This window comes from Astatotilapia calliptera, unplaced genomic scaffold (genome assembly GCF_900246225.1).
Source record: "Astatotilapia calliptera unplaced genomic scaffold, fAstCal1.2 U_scaffold_7, whole genome shotgun sequence".
In the NCBI taxonomy this organism is placed as follows: Eukaryota; Metazoa; Chordata; class Actinopteri; order Cichliformes; family Cichlidae; genus Astatotilapia; species Astatotilapia calliptera.
The window spans coordinates 23,801-49,539 of record NW_020535811.1 but is presented as its reverse complement, the minus strand read 5'-3'; the positions used below and the strand labels follow the sequence as shown (position 1 = coordinate 49,539).

At 42.4% G+C, this 25,739-nt stretch overlaps 1 protein-coding gene across 1 annotated transcript; it reads right to left on the bottom strand.

Annotated features, from left to right (window-relative positions):
- Window positions 1-892: 892 nt before the first annotated feature.
- LOC113018370 (uncharacterized) lies at window positions 893-25,398 on the bottom strand. Its single transcript, XM_026161436.1, is given in 8 exon segments — window positions 893-1,833; window positions 4,257-4,445; window positions 11,920-12,258; window positions 12,664-12,903; window positions 12,906-13,001; window positions 15,547-15,865; window positions 24,876-25,159; window positions 25,344-25,398. Coding segments are annotated over 8 exon segments (1,668 nt in total). The 3' UTR covers window positions 893-1,687.
- Window positions 25,399-25,739: the final 341 nt, after the last annotated feature.

The following is a 25,739-nucleotide window of genomic DNA, read 5'->3' as shown; positions in this document are numbered from 1 at the left end:
TGCTTTGTGAAAACTAAAGTCACAGGTCCTCGCCACAGATTTAGCTGCTCCATGTTTATGTAGTTTAATAAAACACAACTGCAATATGCCACTGTCATTTGAATTAAAGAAAATAATGAAAGTTTATTTCCTATACTCACGTTGCTTTAATTTACCTAAGAATTAAACAACAGAAAATGGACTTTGAAGTCATATAAAACAACAAACTGAGCAAATATTCAACAACAACTACTAGAGAATGATTTTTATTCTTTACAACAAATTGAACAAATCATTAAAGACACCAAATGTCTTGCCAGATGTTTTTAGGCTGAGGTTGTGGTTTAGTCTTTATTTTCTTATCAATTCAATATCATTAAAGTCAATCAACCAGAACAACTTAAACTTTTCTGTTTCACACATTTATCCTGTACAGCAGGGGTGTCAAACTCAGATACACAGTGGGCCAAAATTCAAACAAAGTCGCGGGCTAACGTTAATATTTATTGAAAAAAAAATCTTCCTCCAGATATAAGAATGAATCTTTTCTTATGGACTCAAACACGTTTTGCTGAAAACCTGAATATGGAACGAGCAACGCTTAATACTAAACAATATATATATTAGCTGTATGATACCAGCAGGCCAGCTCTAATAGTAATTTGGTATGGCTTCGCAGGCCAAATGTAATTAGGCTGCGGGCCAAATTTGGCCCACGGGCCAGAGTTTGACACCTATGCTGTACATTAATCATAAATGTAAAACATCCGGAGCTATTACAGTTTATTTTATTTGTGCATGAGATAAATATTTTCTCTGCTGGAGAGAATTTACAGCAGCTTTTGTGAATTTTCACACAAGAAATGCTTCAACTGAAAACATGGTTTGATAGAAATAAGTTATCACTAAATTAGAATAAAACCACATTTATTTGGAAATTGCAAAAAAGATGGTGGAGAAACATTGTTGATGAATAATGTTGAAGTGGAGCAAGTTTTTCATGCATATTTCTGGGTGTGATATGATGCTCAACATGTCAGGATGTTACAGAAACGACCAAATGATCAATTTTATAAAAGTCAGATTCACAATTTAAATAAAGACACTGATATGTCATTAATATTTTTACTTATCCAGGTTCCTTCTAGTGTTTAAAATAAACAGCCCTGTCCTCAGAAACAGGATGCTGGGTGACTGTAAAGTTGTATTAAAAGGAAGACTTGTTTATCCTCCAGCTGTGGCCTTCTATTAAAGCTGAAGGTTAAACTCTGCTGCTAAGGACACAGCTGTGCTTCCTTCACTTTGTCTCCTCCTTCAGACGAGGAGACACAAACACATCAGAGAAGAAGAAAAGCCCTCCGACTCCTCGCGTTTTAGTGTGAACCAGGAAACAAAGATGGATGATCGCTTCACTTCCTCTTATTCTTTAAAGGTGGAGGTCCATGCAAACACTTCTTGTTTGCATGGAAGTCCGAAGAGGCCGTTTGGTCTGTTGATCGTCTGTTGATCGACAATCTTTTAAACCTCAAGACAAAAACATTGAGTACAAATGGAATATACATACAGTGTTTGTGGGCCTGTTGTCTGTGCTCAGTTCATCTGTTTCTGTATGATTTTAAACACTGACAACACCCAGAACTCTGAACAGCGGCAGCAGACTCAAAGATGGAAAAAGCTCTGAGACATTTCTACCTCCTAAGGTTAGAGGTTAGTAGGAATTAAAATCCCGGTTCTGTCGTTCATATTTTCTATAGATCACAAAAACAATAACAACAGCAACAAGAAACACGGCAAAAACATTCAGACCAATGAGCAGTCCAACAGATCCATCCACTCTGAGTCCTCCTGTGTGACCTGCAGGTGAGAAACAGGTGTCAGCTGTCAGGCAGGTGATGAGTGAAGAACAGAATCCATTTGCTCTTCAAACTGCTGTCAGACATTATCTACTGATCACATCACTCAGACCAGCTGATTTCTACAAAGTCTCATCAACAACATCTTTAGAAACAAGCATCAACAACCAGGAAGCAGCTTCACCTCTGATCACACACTCACCTGGAGGATCAACAACTCTCAGGCTGATGATGCTGATGATGCTGATGAGCTTCAATAAGTGTGTTTCTCCCATGAAGACACGACACTCGTATGTTCCAGTGTCATTAATCGTCACATCCTTCAGAATCAAAGACACGTCTCCATCCTTCATCTGTCTGTCCTGCAGATCCACCCGGTTCTTAAAAGATGGATGCTGGTCATGTGGATCAAAGTGACCATCCCGGTACAAAAGCACATAATCATCTCCCAGGTCAGCTCTGCTCCACTCTAAAACTAAGATGTTGTTGTTTGGAGCTCGACATGTCAGAGTGACGTCCTGTCCAGACTCAGCTGTGATGGTTTTCTGCTCTGAAAAAGGAAACACGGAGCAGAGAGGTTAAAGGTCAAAGTACAATCACGATCAGAATGATTGACTTTAACCTCCTGAGACACAAACTCTTTCATGACATGCATTTTTAATTTCTCTTTGCTATTTGGACTGATTGGGACCCTATGAATGTAAGAACAAAGAATTATCTTTTTAGCAAGCATAAATAAACAGCATTATTTTTTCCCAGAGTTTCTGAGTAAAATGAGATCCACATATGAGGACATTTGTTTTAAATTTTGATAGGACGGCGGCAGTATAACGTCCTCGCAAGCAGTGTTGGGTGTAACATGTTACTGTAATTAAATTACTTTTTGTAATTAAATTACTTTTCCACTGAAAAAGTAGAGTAACTGATTACTGTTCATTTTTAGGTATTTTAATCACAGTTACTTACAATGTACTTGCGTTACATTGTAAAATAATTAAACCCGCTGAATACCATTATTTAATTTCATTAATTGATCTTCTAAACGTAGAAGTAAACTCTGCTCTTTAACATGGCTGTAGTGCAGCTGCTCGTCATTTCGCGCCAGTTTGCTGCACAGTCGTTTTCTACAGCAGAAGCTGTCTGACTCGCTGAAGCGAGTGGCTGTTTTATGACATGGACATATTCCCGTCTCTTCACTCTTCTGAAACAAGCAGACAAGAACATTACAGTAATATGTAAAACTATCGGCTGCTGTTAATAGTAATCTACTGAAGCACCTGACACGGAGCATAGACAAACACTTCTGAGCGATCTTTGTTCGTCACCCATGGATAACACCGCGGCAGCTCCTGCTAAGCAGCAAAACCTGATTTTACTTCAGCAGCACAGAAAGCGTCTGAAGGTGAGCTTAAAGAATGATTGCAGGCTCCACTGTGGAAGAGATGCTACCTCTGCGTACTGTAGAGCAGCGGTCCCCAACCCCCGAGCCACAGACCGGTCGTTTGGTACCGGGCCGCGAGAGTTGAGGCTCGGGTGTGAAATGTTTGGTTTTCAGGGTTTTTATCGGTTTTCAGCGTTATTTTGTTATCGTTTTGATCATTAACTCGGTTTTCCTGGTCTTTTCCCGTGTGTTATGAATAAATCTTCTTTTTTCAGTACCAGTACTGGTTTTATTTTGTTGTATTTAGCCGTGACACCTTAAAGGCCGGTCCGTGAAAATATTGTCGGGCATAAACCGGTCCGTGGTGCAACAAAGGTTGGAGACCGCTGGTGTGGAGTCTAAAAATTATTTATTATGTAAAGAGTTTAATTTCTATTGTTTGTCCACTCAAGGTTTATAAAGATTTTTAGAAGTATTTAGTTAAATTACTTATTAAGTAATTAAGTTACTTTTCAGACACAGTAATTAGATAAGTATTTTAAATACAATATTGATTAAGTAATTAGTAATTAATTACTTTTTAAAAAGTAACTTACCCAACACTGCTCGTAAGTGAATATCAGGCCCTTGTAGAGCAAAATTTAGTGTTCTGGTCTAGACCACCCAAAATGTGATGTCCACATATGTGAATGCCAGGTCCTAGGAGGGTAAATATTTTGTTTGTTTCCTTTGACATTTGAGTTTTTAGTCATGTTGGATTTGATGAACCTCTGAACATCCACCAGGTCACCAGTGACCCACTGAGGGGGAATTTTAGCCTCATGCTAAACATGCAAAGTGTCAGAAACTCCAAGATGTTAGCTTCCACAGAACAACAACATGTGCTGGTAATAAGTGAACACAAGTGAACTCTAGACTACCAGCCACAAAGACAACAGCTGGAGAAACATCTGTCTGCCTCTGACATCCACCAGCTCATCCATACAACAAACAAGCATCAACAACCAGGAAGCAGCTTCACCTCTGATCACACACTCACTCACCTGGAGGAACAACTCTCAGGCTGATGATGCTGATGAGCTTCAATAAGTCTGTTTCTGCCATGAAGACACGACACTCGTATGTTCCAGCATCATTAATCGTCACATCCTTCAGAATCAAAGACACGTCTCCATCCTTCTTCTGTCTGTGCTGCAGATCCACACGGTTCTTAAAAGATGGATGCTGGAGATCTGGAACAAAGTAACCGTCATTTCGGTACAAAAGCACATAATCATGTTCCCAGGTCAGCTCTGCTCCACTCTAAAAACTATGACCTTTGTTGTTTGGAGCTCAACATGGCAGAGTGACGTCCTGTCCAGACTCAGCTGTGATGGTTTTCTGGACTGAAAGAGGAAACGACACAGAGCAGAGAGGTTAAAGGTCAAAGTGCAATCATGATCAGAATGACTGACTTTATACATTTTGTTTATTTCCTTTGACATTTGAGTCAAAAGAAATAAGCAACAAATTGTCGTATATGTTCCTGGATGTCAGCAACAAAAAGCTTTGTAGCTGTATACTGACTCCTGAAACTACAACACATCACACTGACACACATTAGACATCTTTGTCTCTGTCACAGCTGCATTACAGATGTTAAGTGCCCAATCAGTCTTGCATGTCCTTCATACACACAGAAAAACTGAGTCCATATAAAAAATAATAATTCTAAACGAATCATTCACATGTAAACCAGACACATAATCTTTATCACAGATATAAACATCATTTGGTTTGTACCAGCTAGATTTCCAGGTGTGCACTAGGTTGTAGTGCACATGTGTCAACAAGCATGCTGCCTTTTCCAGTTGTTCCCGCTTTTTCTCTTTAGTCTAGCTTTGTTCTTACTTTTTTTTTTTTACTTGTACTTGCGTCTGTTTTAATAACTTTATTTCAATCATGTGGATTGAGAGAGTTTTTGATCTACTTGGGGTTGGAAAATGTTCCTTTTATCGAGCAACAGGACCACAGCACAACTTCTACATACTGCACGGGCTGTTTACTCGAGAGAGCAGCTGATAGTACTCAGACCCACAGATGTGCCAGCTGAAATCTGGAGGAGAACACACCAAGGATGCAGAGGTGGAGGACAGAAGAGGAGAAGGAAGGAGACAGCAAGACAGGGGATGCTTGAAGTGAGGAGGAGGTACAAACCGTGTCTGCCGTCTATCATAATGGGAAATGTTCAGTCGTTAGCAAATAAAATTAATGAGCTAACGATGCTAGCACAGAGTCAGAGGGAATATCGGGAGTGTAGCCTGATGTGTTTCACAGAATCATGGATACATCAGGACATTCCCGACGACAACACGTCCGTGGAAGGCTTCCACATTGTTCGGACGGACAGGGACAGCATCGCTAGCGGTAAGCAGAAAGGAGGGGAGCTTGCTCTTCTTGTTAACAACCGGTGGTGTAAACTTGCCCACATATCATTCAAAGAATGCTGCCTGGACACTGAACTGTGCACTGTTGGACTCAGGCTGTATTATTTCCCCAGGGAATTTACCCATGTAATCTTGGGGGCTGCTTATGTTCCTCCCTCTGCCAGCATGTAACACTATCCACTCTGCCATAGCCCGGTTAGTCTCACCACTCCAGTGCCTTTTTTGCAACATTGGGGTACTTCAACCATGTCACTGCCAGCTTTCACACAGTATGTGGTCTGTCCCACCAACCTCAATGACTAGAAGGGTCCAGGTGTTACTAAAGGACAAGATCAGAGAGGCTAAAGACAATAGAGCTTGAAAATGTGACGTCAAAACCGCAAAAGGTTGTAGGATTGTAGGAGTGGTAAGTGGTACTAGTGAACGCAGCCTTTCACAAGAAAACAGTAACACAGCAAAGAAACACAAAGAATGGCAAGAAGCTGTTCTATTATTAACTGCAATAGCCGGTCGCATGACAGTGACAGGGAAGCCGACGGGTAAAGAGATCGGTTTTAAGCGGATTCCATCGTGGAAGAGAAATTGTTCATGTCATGTTTCCGAAGTAACAAAAAGCTGACGGATGGCCTGGATTGCAGCCATTTGAAGACCAAATATAACGTCCCAGAACACTCCAGCTCACATGTTAGTCTGCTCCAAGCATTTCTACAAAGGTCAGTCTTCCTTTGTAGTTATTACGTAATTTATCATAACATAATTGTTGATGTAGGTTACAAATAAGTCTTATATTGATTTGAATTGAATTTGTTGCTATGCTGCTTTGTTCACTGTGGCTTAGCGGGCTAATGTTTGTTGTGATTTGTAGGAAAACCAGAAACAAAATGCTGGAATAATCCAGACTGGACCCTCTATCAGCCGGGGTCATACCGAGTTTAAAGCTGCTACCACAGTCAGATCTGATCGGTGAAGAGAGAGAGCGAGATCAAAACAGCCACGAAACGTCCGCATATATGTGCCCAAGTGTTGTACTGAAGCAATCAAGTCATGAATAACTGTTTTCCACTATGTTGTTTTGCAATGTTGTTTTTTCTTTTATTGTTGTCGCATTGTTGATTTGTTTTTACCACAGCAGCTAATAAAGCATGATGGAATACAACGTTGCCTCTTTCTTGTAAGATTCTATAACAGAATGAAACAATAACGCCAGTTATAAATAATGACAACAATTAGATTCTCTCCTGTACAGGCCAATGCAAAGGAAAAAAATGTAGCCACACATCCGAGGCCGGGTCGCGGGGGTAGCAGCCTAAGCAAAGAGGCCCAGACCTCCCTCTCCCCAGCCACCTCCTCCAGCTTATCCGGGGGAATACCAAGGCGTTCCCAGGCCAGCCGAGAGATATAATCTCTCCAGCGTGTCCTGGGTCTGCCCCGGGGCCTCCTCCCGGTGGGACATGCCTGGAATACCTCACCCAGGAGGCGCCCAGGGGGCACCCTTGTCAGATGCCCGAACCACCTCAGCTGGCTCCTTTCGATGTGGAGCAGCAGCAGCTCTACTCTGAGCCCCTCCCGGATGGCCGAACTTCTCACCCTATCTCTAAGGGAGAGGCCAGCCACCCTTCGGAGGAAGCTCATTTCTGCCGCTTGTATCCGCGATCTCGTTCTTTCGGTCACTACCCACAGCTCGTGGCCATAGGTGAGGGTAGGGACGTAGATCGACCGGTAAATTGAGAGCTTCGCTTTTACACTCAGCTCCCTCTTCACCACGACGGACCGGTGCATGTGAGATGGAATCGTCCAAATCACCAAAGTAAACTGGAGCTGGGCTTGTTGCAGGATCTGAAGTTACCAAACATTTTGTGAGTGTATGAACTCACACTTAGGACCATATAATAATAAATATGTGAATGATGAAACGCCACTCTGTATGCTCGTATGGGTCTGACCCTTTCACCCCTTTGATTTTTTTCCTCGTACTTTTTTTTGCCTTTTCGTCACGTCTGTCTTTGTACGGAGCTGCTGTGTTCTCCATCGTTTTGTACAGAACTGTTTTTGGGGCAAATAAAATGCAAGTAGGGATTAAAACCGCAGAATTAAGGATTACCGGTGCTGGAAATGCTGTGCTTGATGCAATGTTTTGATTGTGTTGCCACTCGTACCCACAATGCAATGCGCGAAAGTCACGTGGTCTGTCGATCTCTGTACCAAAGATGCCACATCCCAGCAGCCCCCAGGGTTACAGGCCTGTGTAACTGACCTCCAACATGATGAACACACTGGAAAGACTCATCTTGGACCAGCTAAAACCTATAGTCAGACCACATCAGGATCCCCCGCTGGACAATCCGGCGAGCACTGTGAGGGTCATGTATTTTTGACTTTTCCAGTCCATTTAACACCATCAGGCTGACCCTTCTGGGTGATAAGTTAACAGCAATGCAGGTGGATGCTTCTCTGATGTCCTGGATTGTTTATTACCTGACACACAATATGTATGTCTTCCCACAGTGTGTGTCTGACAAAGTAATCAGCAACACAGGGGCACCACAGGGGACTGTCCTCTCCCCCTTCCTCTTCACCCTCTACACCACAGACTTCAGCCACTGCACAGAGACCTCCATCTTCAGAAGTTTTCTGATGACTCTGCGGTGGTTGGATGCATCAGCAGGGATGATGAGACAGAGTACCGGGCTGTGGTCGACTCCTTTGTCACGTGGTGTGAGCAGAATCATCTGCAGCTCAACGTGGCAAAGACCAAGGAACTGATCGTGGACTTCAGGAAGACCAGGACACACTTGACCCCTGTTTCAATCCAGGGGGTCAGTGTTGACATTGTGGAGGACTATAAATACCTTGGAGTACACATTGACAATAAACTGGACTGGGCTAAAAACACCACAGCACTTTACAGGAAGGGCCAGAGTCGTCTCTATTTTTTGAGGCGACTGAGGTCCTTCAACATCTGCCAGAAAATGCTGAGGATTTTCTATGAGTCTGTTGTGGCCAGTGCGATCCTCTATGCTGTTGCATGCTGGGGGAGCAGGCTGAGGGTCGCAGATGCCAACAGACTTAATAAACTGATCCGTAAGGCCAGCAATGTTGTGGGGATGGAGCTGGACTCCCTCAAGGTGGTGTCGGAGAGGCGGATGCTGTCCAAGATAAAGACAATGTTGGATAACACCTCCCACCCACTCCATAAAGTGCTGGCTAACCACAGGAGCACACTCCGTGAGAGAATGAGATTACCCATAATGCACCACTAAACTGTAAACACACATAATTTCTTTAGGGATTAAGGCAAGGAAAGTTTATTTATATAGCATAATTCAACAACAAGGTGATTCAAAGTGCTTTACAGAGACATTGAAAACAAAAACAAATAAAAAGCATGATTTAAAATTGATTAAGACAAGCAAACAAACAAACAAACAAAGCAGTATATAAAATCAAAAGTCAAAACAGATAAAATCAGAACAGTAGATAAAATCAGTAGTTAAATGTAAGTTTTGAAATTTAAGCTTAAAGTGTGGATTTGGTGCTTTATTCAAATGCAGCTGAGAACAGGTGAGTCTTCAACCTGGATTTAAATAAACTGAGTGTTTCAGCTGATCTGAGGCTTTCTGGGAGTTTGTTCCAGATATAAGGAGCATAAAAGCTGAATGCAGCTTCTCCGTGTCTGGTTCTGACTCTGGGAACTGATAAAAGACCGGATCCAGATGACCTGAGGGATCTGGAAGGTTCATACTGGGTCAGGAGGTCATTGATGTATTTTGGTCCTAAACCATTCAGAGCTTTATAGACCAGCATCAGGACTTTAAAGTCTATCTTCTGACAGACAGGCAGCCAGTGTAAGGACCTCAGAGCTGGACTGATGTGGTCCACTTTTTTGGTCTTAGTGAGGACTCGAGCAGCAGAGTTCTGAATGAGCTGTAGTTGTCTGACTGATTTTTTAGGTAGACCTGTAAAGATGCTGTTACAGTAATCAAGCCTACTAAGGATGAATGCATGGACTAGTTTTTCCAGGTCCTGTTGGGACATCAGATCTTTTATCCTTGATATATTCTATTATGGGGCAGGGATAGCTCAGTAGGTAAAGTGGTCGCCCCATGATCGGAAGGTCGGTGGTTCGAATCCACTTAACGGCTAGCTACCCTGAGGTACCCCTGAGCAAGGTACCGTCCCTACACACTGCTCCCCGGGCGCCTGCTTAGTGGGCTGCCCACTGCTTCACTGAGTGAATGGGTCAAATGCAGAGAAAAAAAACAAGTAATTTCCCCATGGGGATCAATAAAGTATCCATTATTATTATTATTATTTGAGGTGATAGTAAGCTGACTTTGTTATTGTCTTAATGTGTTTTTCTAAGTTTAGGTCTGCATCCATCACTACACCCAAATTTCTCACCTGGTTTGTGGTTTTTAGATGCATAGATTGAAGTTCTCTGGTGACCTGTAATCGTTTTTCTTTGGCGCCAAAGACTATTACCTCAGTTTTGTTTTTGTTTAGCTGGAGAAAATTGTGGCACAACCAGTCATTAATTTCCTCAATGCATTTACCAAGAGCCTGTACAGGGCCTCGGTCTCCTGGTGACATTGTGATATATATTTGTGTGTCATCTGCATAGCTGTGGTAGTTTATTTTGGTGTTGTTTATAATCTGTGCCAGTGGGAGCATGTAGATGTTAAACAGAAGGGGTCCCAAGATGGAACCTTGGGGAACTCCACATGTGATACTTGTCTGCTCAGATGTGAAGTTACCTATTGATACAAAGTATTTCCTGTTTTCTACGTATGTTTTGAACCAGTTTAGTACAGTTCCTGAAAGACCTGCCCAGTTCTCCAGTCGTTTGAGTAATATGTTGTGGTCAACTGTATCAAATGCTGCACTGAGATCCAGTAAAACTAGGACTGACATTTTTCCACTGTCTGTATTCAGACATATGTCATTAAACACTTTGGTCAGAGCGGTTTCAGTGCTGTGGTTCTGTCTAAAACCTGACTGGAAGGCATCGTAGCAATTATTCTGTTTTAAGAAGTAACTGAGCTGTTGAGAAACTGCTTTTTCAATGATCTTACTTAAAAATGGGAGATTTGAGATCGGCCTGTAGTTGTTCATTTGTGTCTTGTCAAGATTGTCCTTTTTCAGTATAGGTTTGATTACAGCAGTTTTTAGTGGTTCTGGAAACACACCTGATAATAAAGAAAAGTTGACGATCTGTAACAGGTCTGACTCTAAAGTCTTTGAGACCTTTTTGAAAAAACTTGTTGGCAGGACATCTAAACAGCAGGAGGAGGAGTTCAGTTGACCTAAGATGTCCTCCAGGTCTTTGCTGTTAATAGGGTGAAACTGTTTCATGGTGTTTAAACAGTTTTTTGGTGGACACAGTACATATCCTGGATCTGCTGTTGATGTACCAATTGCTTGTCTAATTTTTTGGATTTTTTCAGTGAAGAATTTGGCAAAGTCATTGCAGGCCATGGTCGAATGAAGTTCAGCTGCCACTGACACAGGAGGGTTTGTTAGCCTGTCAACTGTAGAAAATAAGACCCGAGCATTATGGCTGTTTTTAGTGATGATGTCAGAGAAGTAGGACCTCCTTGCACTCCTCAGTTGTAAATTATAATTGTGAAGTTTCTCTTTATAATGTCATAATGAACCTGGAGGTTTGTTTTTCTCCATCTGCGCTCAGCTTTCCTACACTCTCTTTTTTCTTTTTTCACCAGTGTGGAGTTTCTCCATGGAGACTTTTTCCTTCCAGAGATAACCTTCACCTTAATGGGAGCAATAGTGTCCATGACATTTAACATGTTAGCATTGAAGCTATTGACGAGCTCATTGACTGACCCTCTGGACAGGTCAGGTGTTAGTGGGAAGACCTGGTTAAAAATTGCACTACTGTCTTCAGTTATGCACCGTTTTGTTATCACTGTTGTTGATATATTTATGTGGGCTGAGATTTTACTTTCAAAGAAAACACCGTAATGATCAGACACGCCCACATCAGACACAGTAATGTTTGAAATGCTCAGGCTTTTGGAGATCAGTAGGTCGAGAGTGTGTCCTCTATAATGTGTGGCTTCTGTTACATTAATAAAGATTCTGATTCTGATCTGATTTCACCTTTCAAGTAGACCGACACAGTTACAGCAGACGTTTACACACGAGTTAGAGACAACAGCTGGAGAAACATCTGTCTACCTCTAACTTCCACCAGCTCATCCATACAACAAACAAACATCAACAACCAGGAAGCAGCTTCACCTCTGATCACACACACACTCACCTGGAGGAACAACAACACTCAGGCTGATGATGCTGATGAGCTGCCATGAGTGTGTTTCTGCCATGAAGACACGACACCTGTATGTTCCAGCGTCATTAATCGTTACATCCTTCAGAATCAAAGACAAGTCTCCATCCTTCATCTGTCTGTCCTGCAGATCCACCCGGTTCATAAAAGATGGATGCTGGAGATCTGGATCAAAGTGACCATTCCAGTATGAAAGCATATATTTTGGCTCCAAGTCAGCTCTGCTCCATCTTAAAACTATGATCTTTTTGTTTGGAGCCCGACATGGCAGAGTGACGTCCTGTCCAGACTCAGCTGTGATCATTTCCAGATCTGAAAGAGGAAACAACACAGAACCGAGAGGTTAAAGGTCAAAGTACAATCACGATCAGAATGATTGACTTTAAAATTTTGTTTATTTCCTTTGACATTTGAGTTTTTAGTCATGTTGGATTTGATGAACCTCTGAACATCCACCAGGTCACCAGTAACCCACTGAGGGGGAATTTTAGCCTCATGCTAAACATGCAAAGTGTCAGAAACTCCAAGATGTTAGCTTCCACAGAACAACAACATGTGCTGGTAATAAGTGAACACAAGTGAACTCTAGACTACCAGCCACAAAGACAACAGCTGGAGAAACATCTGTCTGCCTCTGACATCCTCCAGCTCATCCATACAACAAACAAGCATCAACAACCAGGAAGCAGCTTCACCTCTGATCACACACACACTCACCTGGAGGATCAACAACACTCAGGCTGATGATGCTGATGAGCTGCGATGAGTCTGTTTCTGCCATGAAGACACGACACCTGTATGTTCCAGCGTCATTAATCGTCACATCCTTCAGAATCAAAGACACGTCTCCATCCTTCATCTGTCTGTCCTGCAGATCCACCCGGTTCATAAAAGATGGATGCTGGTCATCTGGATCAAATGGTAACCTCCCGGTACAAAACACATATTATGTTCCAGGTCGGCTCTGCTCCACTCTACATCTCTGATGTTGTTGTTTGGAGCTCGACATGTCAGATTGACGTTCTGTCCAGATGCAGCTGTGATATTTTTCTGCTCTGAAAGAGGAAACACAGAGCAGAGAGGTTAAAGGTCAAAGTACAATTATGATCAGAATGATTGACTTTAAATATTTTGGTTATTTCCTTTGACAATTGAGTTTTTGATTGATTATGATACTTTTCAGCAGAATTTTCAGTTTCTTCACCGCCATACAATTTTTTGCAACTTTTCATCTTTTTCAGCTATTTTCAGCAGACAGCTTCAGCGTTACGGCATCCACACAGCATTTTCGGACGAAATGCAACTTTTTCATGTTAATATTGAGTTCTTTCGCAGCTGCTCTGTTCCCATGTTGTAGTATATTAATAACTAACCTCGTATTGTAGAGGGTTATCTCAGTTGTTCTCCTGACTGAAGTTTGGTCCGTGTATATGTCTACATCCTCTGAACATCGACCAGGTCACCAGTGACCCACTGAAGGGGAATGTTAGCCTCATGCTAAACATGCAATGTAGGGCCGGGTATTGTCACTGATTTCTAGAATTAATTCGATTCAGATTCACAAGGTCCCGAATCGATTCAATCCGCGATTCAATTCAATTCGATTTGACGCTATTTAAATCTGGGAAATTTTGCCTCAGACAGACAAATATTATAATTCAGATTAGGGCTGCCACGATTAGTCGACTAGTCACGATTACGTCGACTATCAAAATCGTCGACGACTAATTTAATAGTCGACGCGTCGTTTGAAGCTTTGTAAGATCCCAAAAGACGCAGGAATAAGTAGCAGGATTTAAGAGTGTAATAACGGACTGGAAACAGAAGATGGCAGCACTGCATGTACAAGGATGCCAGCTGCCGTTAAACCCCGAAGAAGAAGAAGAGCTGTGTCCCAGAATTCATAGCGCGGCCCAGCTCAGTTTCCAACAATGGCGGCAGCTAGTTAGTTTTAATGTTACTCTTATTATTCTTTCTGGGTCACAAAATAAACGTTTAACATATTTTCAGGTGAGAATGTAGCTGTGTAAACCTCAAATATCTGCTCAGTTTATCAAGACACCACATATTTTCAAAAGCGCTCCGACGTTTTCAGAGACGTCTGTTACCCACTAGCTTGATAGCTAGCCGGGGGGCTAGGCTAACTAGAGCCGTGAGAACACCGGACTCCCGGCTAATCGTTTTCAAACCCACCGCCATCTTTCCCTACTCAGGTTAAACATGATATATGAGTCACTTAGATAAATTAAAAATGTTATTGTTTGGCTTTTTTCAGTATTTTATTTGTTCCTGAGTAAATCGGTTTGGATGAGATCAAAGTTATAGTTTTTACACAGCTGAATAAACGTCAAGCAGACAGCTGATTATCAGAAGTGTGAGATGCTGGAGAATTTACTCCGGTGTCCTGTTATATTTTAGATAGCAAGGAGTTTATTAAACTTCACCGAAACAATCTGCAAGTTTAATTAAAATTTAATAAACTATCATCTTGTCTTTATTTTTAGTTAGCACAAACCTTAAACACTTAAAGCTGTAAGCTAATGACAGTTATATAAGAGCAGATGCTGCTGGTGCAATAAGCTGTGTTTTATGTCCAATGGATGATGATCTGATTAGTCGACTAATCGCAAAAATAATCGGTGACTAGTCGACTATCAAAATAATAGTTTGTGGCAGCCCTAGTTCAGATCAGTACATTTACATATTTCTGTATCTATAAAAAGGAAGCTGACACTTTCCAGACTTTATCACAGGTGTGAGCATCACAGCAGATGCCTTTGTGTCAAAGTAGCTGAAGATAAAACACAGAAAAATAAATAAAATAAATATAAAAAAAAATTATATTAAAAAATCAATTCAGGATTTTAATGAATCGATATCATGTTATCCAAGCTAGAATTGATTTTAATCGATAAATTGAAAACCCACCCCTAATGCAAATTGTGTGAAAAACTACAAGATGTTAGTCTGTGAAGGTTCTCCAGGTCATCGTAGTCAAAGGAGCTTGCAAAGAAAAGCGTCTGGACTTCTTTAAGTTGCTTGAAGACGTTTCACCTCTCATCCAAGAAGCTTCTTCAGTTCTAAGGTCAAATGGTGGAGAGTCCCAGATATAAACCTAGTGGGAGTGACCCCCACAGGCCATCTGACCTCAGGAATTCGCATGACAAGGTGGGGCCAGGTTTCACAATGAACACACCCGAAACTCTGGCTGATTGGGACCCACACCCAATTTCACACCTTGGCTCAGGTGATTAGAGGATCATCAGGGGGTCCTTTTGTCCCTCTGTGGGGGGAAACTCCCACTAGGTTTATATCTGGGACTCCCCACCATTTGACCTTAGAACTGAAGAAGCTTCTCGGATGAGAGGTGAAACGTCTTCAAGCAACTTAAAGAAGTCCAGACGCTTTTCTTTGCAAGCTCCTTTGACTACAAGATGTTAGCTTCCACAAAAAACAACGTGCTGATAATAAGTGAACATAATATGGGAGAGAAAGCAGCCCTCTGGATAATCTACCTCTGACATCCTCCAGCTGATCCATACAACAAACAAGCATCAACAACCAGGAAGCAGCTTCACCTCTGATCACACACACACTCACCTGGAGGATCAACTCTCAGGCTGATGATGCTGATGAGCTGCGATGAGTCTGTTTCTGCCATGAAGACACGACACTTGTATGTTCCAGCGTAATTAATCATCACATCCTTCAGAATCAAAGACACGTCTCCATCCTTCATCTGTCTGTCCTGCAGATCCACCCGGTTCTTAAAAGATGGATGCTGGTAATATGGGACATACTGTCCATTTCGGTACAAAAGCACATATTCATCTCCCAGGTCAGCTCTGCTCCACTCTACACCTATGAATTTGTTGTTTGGAGCTCGACATGTCAGAGTGACGTCTTGTCCAGACTCAGCTGTGATCATTTCCTGATCTGAAAGAGGAAACAACACAGAGAGGAGAGGTTAAAGGTCAAAATACAATTATGATCAGAATGACTGACTTTAAATATTTTGGTTATTTCGTTAAAGTTTGAGTTTTTAGTCATGTTGGATTTAATGAATCTCTGCTGGTGACCTGGTGGATGTTCAGTGTTCCCACTAAGCTGTGCGCGTGCACAATTGCGCACTGCTGGTACGGTCTCTGCTCACAGAAAATCTTTGTTACCCACAAAATAAATCTAACCTGAATTGAAACTAAAGTAAATACGTTAACAATTCTGTTTTGCAGTGTTAGTCAGTAAGTGACTGGTTGCTCCTGTATGGGACTAGAACAATGCCACCTTATCCCAAAGTCCAGCCAATCGCGATTCACATTCGTATATGCGCAGCTAATCAACGTCGCTGACAGGCTCTGACAGCGTCCTTATGTGCCGACGCCGGTGTTTTAGCAAAGCGGCTGATGTGGAGTGAAGCCACGTTAATGACAACGTGTACAACCATTGGAGATGTGAGCAGGACAGACGGAACAACTGACGGACAAAGTGTGGACTTTATACCAGTTTTTAAATTGTGTTGATCGGCCGCGTAAAACCAGAGTCATGATAAAATATCTGCAATGTTTGTTTTTCTTCCTGAATACTGTCGTTGTTTATATTTACTGCGGGAAGAAACGGTAAAAACGCTGTTTTATAAGGAAAACGCTCGAAAGCCTGTGAGAAAAAACAAACCCCACCCCCCCTTCCATCCTTTCCCATTGGTCGAAAAATGTCGACCAATCAAAACATGGCATTTAGTTGTTTAGAAACGGGGGGAACTTTTAGGAGTGACTGTGTGTTTTGAGATGTAAGCGAATTGTGACGTTTAGCGCAAATCTTGTGTAGTTAGTGTGTAGTCAGTGTGTAGTCAGTGTGTAGTCAGTGTGTAGTCAGTGTGTAGTGTAGTCAGTAGTGTTGTTGTGTGTCAGAACAATGAGTCGCCTGCTGAGTGTTACAGGTGTTACAGCAGTGACACATCTGCTGCTGTCAGGCCTGCAGGTATCAGGCTGTTGTTCTCCTTCATCTCATAGTGGATACAAATTATTTTTGGAGCGGCACAAATAATTTGTGTGGCATCAAATTAGATGCAGAACAGCTGATTGTTCTGTAAATAGTTTGAAATGTTTATTTAAAAAACGTCTTGGCTGCATTTTTAGGTAAACAGCTGCAAAACATTGTTTCCATAACTCAGTTACTTTTTTGAAGAAGTAACTACATAATTAATTACCCAACATTGGTCTTTATTTGCTGTATTTTGCAGACAGAGTTACAGACTCTCTCCCAGACCACAGACTCATAATACAAGTCAGAGCTTCATTAAGAAAAAGAAAGTTGTGTTTTCAAAATTGGAGTTAAAGTTATTTTTACTTCCAATAGTGTTAACATACTGCACAGGTCAATGACTAGATTTTTTATTTTTATTTTCATTGTAAGTGGGCTAAAGCTGTTAATTAAAAGTAGGGAACACTGGTCACTAGTGACCAGTGTTGGGACTAACGCGTTATTAAGTAACGCGTTACAGTAACTACGTTATTATTGTGGTAACAAGCACGGTAACTAGTTATTATGCCAAAACCAGGAACGCGTTAGTCGTTACTGGGATTTAGATAGGGTCGTTACTCGTTACTTCGTGTGGTGGCATCGCGGAGCTTCCACAGATTCAGTAACATTAGCAAGTGGTGGAGGCAGCAGGTGGATGAAGGAAAAGGGACACAGAAGGAAAAGGGACGCGGCCGCCGGTCCAAGTGTGAACTGAACTTCAGGTAAGAAGTTATGACCTGCAGTCTCTCTGGGTCAGATATGAACCAAGTTTAGGTGGAGTTTATTTTCGTTATGCTGACTTTTTCGTGCTGCGCACTAGCTAGCATGACGGAGTTTCTATACAGCTGGGTGGTGCTATGTTACTGATGTTGAACTTTATTTTGTTCATAAGGTTAATTATTAGAGTTGCCAACCGTCCCGTCTCCTATTCAGAGAAAATATCACACGTTTCGTATTGAGCTGAAAACAGTTTGTCCCGTAATTCAGCTACAATGAAAAAGACACAAAGCTGGAGTTATTCTGCGTCTTTGCTGCACAGCTGCCTCTTCTCTCATTCTCTCCCCTCCCTCTCCTGTTTCTACTTCAATCATGAAACTGATCAATGATCAGCTGATCGGCTTTTCTCTCTTGTTTGTTTATCGCTCACTTTGCACCAGAAAGAGGAAACCAGCGGATAAACAACAGCAGCACGTTTGATCAGCTGTTGTTAGAATTTATTTAATATTAATTTCTAGTATCAGCTGATGTTTGCTGGAGCCACAGCTGTAAAGCTGCTGGTCATGATGTCGGTTTGGATATGTGGTGAGAGGGAAACATGAAGATGAAACCAGGGCCCTATTTCAGGAAGCCGGTTTAGTGCAAACTCTAAGTATACCCTGAGTTAACGAAAACTCTGGGTTTTCGGTTTCACAAAGCGAGTTTAGATTGATCCTGAGTGAGTTACTATGACGACACACTCCGTGAAGCTAACCTGCCCCCTAGCAGGTTTACTACAACTAACCCTGACTGTCTCCGCCTCTGTGTCAGAAACCTGACAGTAGGAAGTGTCAGACATGGCGTGCTCCTTCCTTGAAGAGCCAGTAGATGTTGAAGCCCAAATTCTCCGCAGAGCTCTCCGCCGGGAGAGAGTGATCAGAGCGCGTTTGGACATTTTATCATTTCCTGATGATTTTCTGTGTGAACGTTACCGTTTTTCAGCACAATCTATAATTTATTTGGATAACATCCTCAGGCCATATATTACGCATGTGACACATCGCGGACATGCTCTCAGTTCATTGCATATTATTTGTATTGCACTTCGGTTTCTTGCAAACGGGAGCTTTCTGTATAATATTGGTGACGCTGAGCACGTTTCCAAGGCTACCGTCTGTCGGGCAGTCAGGAATGTTACAGTTGCACTGAAACATCTCCTGTACTCGTTTGTGGTGTTCCCCGGTCACAGACCCACAAGATTTATCAAAGAGGGATGCCACAAAATTGCAGGTATCAGGATGAACAGAACTTAATTCATGATGTGGTGATACTTGAACTACTACTTAAAGTTTACATTTGTTCTCACGGTTCCCAGGCGTGATTGGCTGTACAGATGGCACTCACATTCCAATCATTGCTCCTTCAGTAAATGAAGGAGACTATGTGAACAGGAAGTCTTTCCACAGCATTAATGTACAGGTACATACCGTATTTTCACAACCATAAGGCGCACTTAAAAGTCTTAGATTTTCTTCAAAAAGTACGGCGCGCCCTATAGCGCAGTGCGCCCTGTGTGTTGTAATGAGGACGTAGTAGAGAACACCACGAGAACGCTAAAGGGTGAAGTGTGGGCGAGTTGGAGGAAAGACTCGAGCAGTGGATCATCGAGCAAAGAACGAGCAGGAGAAGCGTTTCGATGGTCACCATTCGGCTAAAAGCAGTTTCACTTTCACTTTTTATGAAACGGTGCCATTTTTCCATCCGGACCAGGACTACGGTAGCGCAGCAACTTCCAGCGGATTATAAGGAAAGGCTGGCCATCTTCCGCTCCTACTGCAGCAAACACATCCAGCCCAGCCACATCACTAACATGGACGAGGTCCCGCTCACTTTTGACATCCCGGTGAGTCACACTGTGGAGAAGCAGGGGACCAGCACGGTAGCGATACGCACAACGGGGTATGAAAAGTCTTCTTTTACTGTTGTGCTTGGCTGCCATGCTAATGGACAGAAACTGCCGCCTATGGTGATTTTTAAGCGAAAGACTTTGCCTAAAGAGAAGTTTCCAGCAGGAATCATCATTAAGGCAAATGAAAAGGGCTGGATGGATGAGGAAATGATGAAAGAGTGGCTGAGGGAGGTGTATGTAAGGAGACCAGGTGGTTTTTTCCACGCATCACCATCGCTGTTGATCTGTGACTCTATGCGTGCCCATCTCACAGCCGATGTGAAAAAACTAGTGAAACAAATGAACTGTGAGCTTGCTGTCATTCCGGGAGGCCTGACAAAGGAACTCCAACCGCTGGACATCGGTGTGAACCGCCCGTTCAAAGTAAGGCTGCGAGCGGCCTGGGAGCGATGGATGACCGATGGAGACCACAGTTTCACTAAGAGTGGAAGGCAGCGCCGGGCGAGTTACGCCACAATTTGCGAATGGATTGTAGATGCTTGGACTAACATATCTGCTGGTACTGTTGTTCGAGCTTTCGCAAAAGCCGGCATCATTTCCGAGGAGCCGCACGGCACTGAAAGTGACTCTGACGGTGAAGAAAGTGAACCTGGCATGTTTGATGGAGATTTAGCGCAGCTGTTCAATTCAGACACAGAGGATGAGGACTTCGATGGGTTTGATTGATGATAAAAATGTGAGCACCAAACTCAGTTTTGCTCCTGCTTTATTTTTAAATACGCACACTTGTATGCTTGTGTGTTGTTGATGATGACGATTACTGGTAATAAAAATGTGAGTAAGGTACCGAACTCAGGTTTGCTCCCGCTTTATTTTTAAATACGTGCAGTGTTGGGAAGGTTACTTTTAAAATGTATTCCATTACAGAATACAGAATACATGCCCCAAAATGTATTCTGTAACGTATTCCGTTACGTTACTCAATGACAGTAATGTATTCTGAATACTTTGGATTACTTAATATATTATCGTGCTTTTTACAACAACGTGAATGTACTATTGCTGTGTGATTTATTACTGTTACTGAAGGTCCGCGACTCCGAACTGTAGTAAAGGGACCTCTGACTAATACGGCGGGGTCCCTGTCGGCTCGTAGCCGAAAAATAGCTTTACTTTGTTGTGTGGGTCAACTTTTCTTGCGAGAGACAGAGAGAGGCGTTGAAAGACTGCTCCAACTGAACTTATTGTTTTCGGAGGAAAACAGGAACACGGTGTACAGTCGAGTCTTAATAGCTTACTTACAACTGGGCTCGTCAGGCTCTCTTCTTGGCTGCAGTGGTTATTATTATATTTACATGCTTCCAGCTCCCGTTTTTCCTCGACGACAACTCGTACCTTTCCACTCCCCTTTTTCTCCCTCCTCGCGCTCACAGACCCATAACGTGTATGGCAGTCCATTCTCCCTGCAACACGGACTACACTGCCCATGATGCTACATTCTTTAGAGCTATGCTTGTAGCATTCTGCCTGTTAGCTTAGCACAACAACAACAACAGCGAAAAGGCCTCTCTCACCCAGGAAACACACAGTCACAGAGAGAGAGAGAGCGTCGCCCTGTAACCATGGCAACCATAACGCTGCCGCCTGGAACAACAGAGCGTAGCTGTCAAACAAAACCCAAACAGTCCTGACCCGCGACAAAATGAAACAGGAAAGTACCGCAGTGTAATCCATTTATTTCAACAAAGTAACTGTATTCTGAATACCACCTTTTTAAACGGTAACTGTAACGGAATATAGTTACTCACATTTTGTATTCTAAATACGTAACGGCGGTACATGTATTCCGTTACTCCCCAACACTGAATACGTGTAGCAAGTACATAAGCTAAAATAATTTAAGTTGGTTATGAGTAGTTGGGCTAATTCAGAAGATATCAGATTCGGCTCTAGGAGGTGAGTGAAGTACAATAAACGTACAACCACAGATATTGTGATTATAATTGTTATTTATAGTGAAAATAAAGTGCAATTACCAAACACCAATATTTACAAAATCTGCAGACAAGAAAAAAATAAAACAATTCAAGCTTGTAAAATATCCGCTGCACGGCAGTGCAGCAACCTCGTCCAACCTCTGTCAAACAATGTCCATAAAGTTTATTTCATGAGTGATATAAGTCCAACGCGTATGACAGTCTAGACAGGTTGAAATTTGAAGTATGATGATCAGCACTAAGATTCCAAAACTGAAATCTCGGAAGTGAGAATTAGGGGACTGAAAACCAAGAGGGGAGAGTGTAGGCCGCAGCAGCCTCCTACCAGACCGCAGGAAGTTGTAGCTGGGGTTCTGGCTCGTTGGGCCTAGCTCGCCATCCAAAGTAGTGGTGTCGCTGTGGTCTCTCCAGGGCACCACTAGCCTGCACTATAATCACAAGACCACTATTAGCAAAATTCATCTAAACTTCCCAAGCTAGCTTTAGTTCCAGTGTACACATAAAATCCATGAGAAAATACAACAAATACATATCCAACCATTGTAATGAATTAAAATAAATGACAATCTCAAATAACAAAACTACAGCCACATAAAGTGAGAGTAGTAGTAATGCAGTAAGCCTCAGCCATCCCATCAGCTAATAGCACTGGCATACTGTTACAGGTTACAAATACAAACAAACATTCAGACTCACTCACCATTCACTACATGCGATGTCACATACGAGCCCCACGCATCTACCCACGGCGGTATCAAAGTACTGTTGAACGCAATCCACAATTAATTCAAAAACAAGTCAAGATAGTAAACAGCGAAAAGCGCTCGCCCCACGTACCTGTTGCTTCCATCCGCTAACGCCTCTCCCCCGCGTCGTTTCGAGGCGACAACCCGGAAGGCATATATCGGTGCCTCGCGAATGTGATTGGTCACAACAGGCATGTGCAGCCTCGCAGCGTGGCGTACGTCATGACGCGTCACGATGCCTTCACGGACACGCTCCGGTTGGAATTTAAGATTCCAATTTAGTTATAGACGCAGTTCTTTTTATTTTTATGTGGGTTACATACGCATACGGTACTTGTATGCGCCCTATAATCCAGTGCGCCTTATGTGTGTGTTAAATACAGTAATGGCACACATAACTGAGACTGCGCCTTTTGCGTCTTATGGTCGTGAAAATACGGTAGTTCCCTTTAGCATTTCAAACTAACAAATTATACCATTATAGTAATGGATGCTAATTTGTGTTCTCTGCACTGTGAAGATCATATGTGATGCTGCCAACATTATCACAAATGTGGAAGCCAAGTGGCCAGGCTCTGTGAGTGGTGGTGGTGGAGGACCCCCACCTGTTTTTCGGGCCTCCGCTTTTTTTCTGTTGGCTATAACGGGCCACATTTGAGCATACAGAGTAAGCAAATATGTACTTGTAATGTGCTCAGATAATTTCAATAAGTGCTTACAGAAAGAAAATTAATGTAGCCTCTAACTGCAATTGATTTACATAGGACAAACAGACCAAGCACTATGGCTCATAATACAATTACACCTTACCTGTTTGGACTATATTTTTATATTTCATTTTTACTTGCTGCCAGGAACGTTTGGGGCCTGTTGGGTTGCACCTGCGCTCACATCACATCAAAAAATAAAATGTATAAAATAACAAATAAAATAACATATGATAAAATAACGTGTTAAATGGGTGGAAATCCCTCGATCAATGTTTATATTAACACTCACGCATTGACTCTGTCGGCTATGTTTTGCCATGCATGCTCCCTTTCTTTTGCAGCTGTGGCTGTGTTACTTTTTTTCTGCAAAATTTGCATGTTATCGGCATATGCTGCCATCAGAATTTCGGCCTCAAGCGCTGTGAAATACATTGACCACGCCTTCTTTCCCTCTGTCTCCATGGTGACTCGCTTAATCTGTGCTCCGCTAATCAGGGCTTTATGTATCCTCGTCCGCGCGCTTCACTTGGGGTTAAAGCAACTCCGTGTTGACTGAACTAATTGTTATCAGCCTTTCTGAAACGGAATATTCCGAGTTGGACAGTTCGGGGTTACTCAACCCTGCGTATCGTTTTTCACTCTGAGTTTTCTAAACCGGCTTCCTGAAATAGGGCCCAGGAGATGTCCTTACTGAGTCATCAGAGCTGTGATGGAGAAACAGGTTTACCTTTTAGGTGACATGGATGAGTTGAAGTTATGAACTGTTTCTGAGAGACAAATAACACCAGGATCCTTTTCTAAGCAGCTGACAGCTGGTAACTGTGCAGGGGTGGGTCTAGCAAAGTGTTGCCAGGGGGCCAGGTAGGGCATTAAAAGTGAGAGGGGGGCACAAAGAAAGACTTTTCTTTCTTATTCTCATTTAAAATGTCTCACTTTTCTCTCTCACTTTTAAAAAATAATTATCTGAATCTTACAACAAATGATTGATAGATTGATGCATATATACCATCAGAACAGTGAACATCACTGTCACAACAGTGTTTGTTTTCATTCAAAGGCTTTATGATTTTTACTATAATGGCGGGCCGGTCTCTAGTCAAAATGCCCGGGCCAATTTTCTGTCCCAGTCCAGCCCTGTATGCAGCTCATCTGCAGTCTGGTGTTACCTACATCTTCCTATTCAGAAGGCAGAATTTCCGAGTTCTGAGTACAATCAAAGCACCACGACTGCAGTTTTTGTGTTGGATGTAAAAAGCGCACATGACTCTGTGATGTAGGCTAGAATCATGGCAGCAGTCAACGATGGTGCAGGCGTGGGATTTCTCTCGTGGAAATGTGCACATTTTCTTTTTTTCTATTGGTAGGTGGCACAGTGCACTGTGGCAAGTAAGCAAGCTAGAAGACTGGCAGTCTGGCTGGGTATCCAGTTACAGAAGCAACACATTAACAAGAGAATTCTGAGTAAAACCAAAGTTACTTTCCCTAATAACTAGTTACTCTGAAAGTAACGAGTAACTTGAAGTAACTGAGTTACTTTTGATTGAAGTAACTAGTAATGTAACTAAGTTACTAATTTAAAGTAACTTACCCAACACTGCTAGTGACCCACTGAGGGGGAATTTTAGCCTCATGCTAAACATGCAAAGTGTCAGAAACTCCAAGATGTTAGCTTCCACAGAACAACAACATGTGCTGGTAATAAGTGAACACAAGTGAACTCTAGACTACCAGCCACAAAGACAACAGCTGGAGAAACATCTGTCTGCCTCTGACATCCACCAGCTCATCCATACAACATACAAACATCAACAACCAGGAAGCAGCTTCACCTCTGATCACACACACACTCACCTGGAGGAACAACAACACTCAGGCTGATGATGCTGATGAGCTGCCATGAGTCTGTTTCTGCCATGAAGACACGACACCTGTATGTTCCAGCGTCATTAATCGTTACATCCTTCAGAATCAAAGACACGTCTCCATCCTTCATCTGTCTGTCCTGCAGATCCACCCGGTTCATAAAAGATGGATGCTGGAGATCTGGAACAAAGTAACCGTCATGGTACAAAAGCACATAATTATGTTCCAGGTCAGCTCTGCTCCACTCTAAAAATATGAATTTGTTGTTTGGAGCTCAACATGGCAGAGTGACGTCCTGTCCAGACTCAGCTGTAATCATTTCCAGATCTGAAAGAGGAAACAACACAGAGCCGAGAGGTTAAAGGTCAAAGTACAATCACGATCAGAATGATTGACTTTAAAATTTTGTTTATTTCCTTTGACATTTGAGTTTTTAGTCATGTTGGATTTGATGAACCTCTGAACATCCACCAGGTCACCAGTGACCCACTGAGGGGGAATTTTAGCCTCATGCTAAACATGCAAAGTGTCAGAAACTCCAAGATGTTAGCTTCCACAGAACAACAACATGTGCTGGTAATAAGTGAACATAATGTGTGAGAGAAAGCAGCCTCTCATTATAGGACACTGTGAGTCTCTGCATGCTGCCTTTATGGAGCTACAGCTGTTTGTATACACTGAACAGAAAGCTTTGTAGCTGCATACTGACTCCTGACACTACAACACATCACACTGACACACACATTACACTTCTTTGTCTCTGTCACAGCTGCATTACAGATGTTAAGTGTCCACCCAGCCTCGTGTCTCCTTCACACACACTGAAACAATATGAAAATAAGGGTTTGTTAGT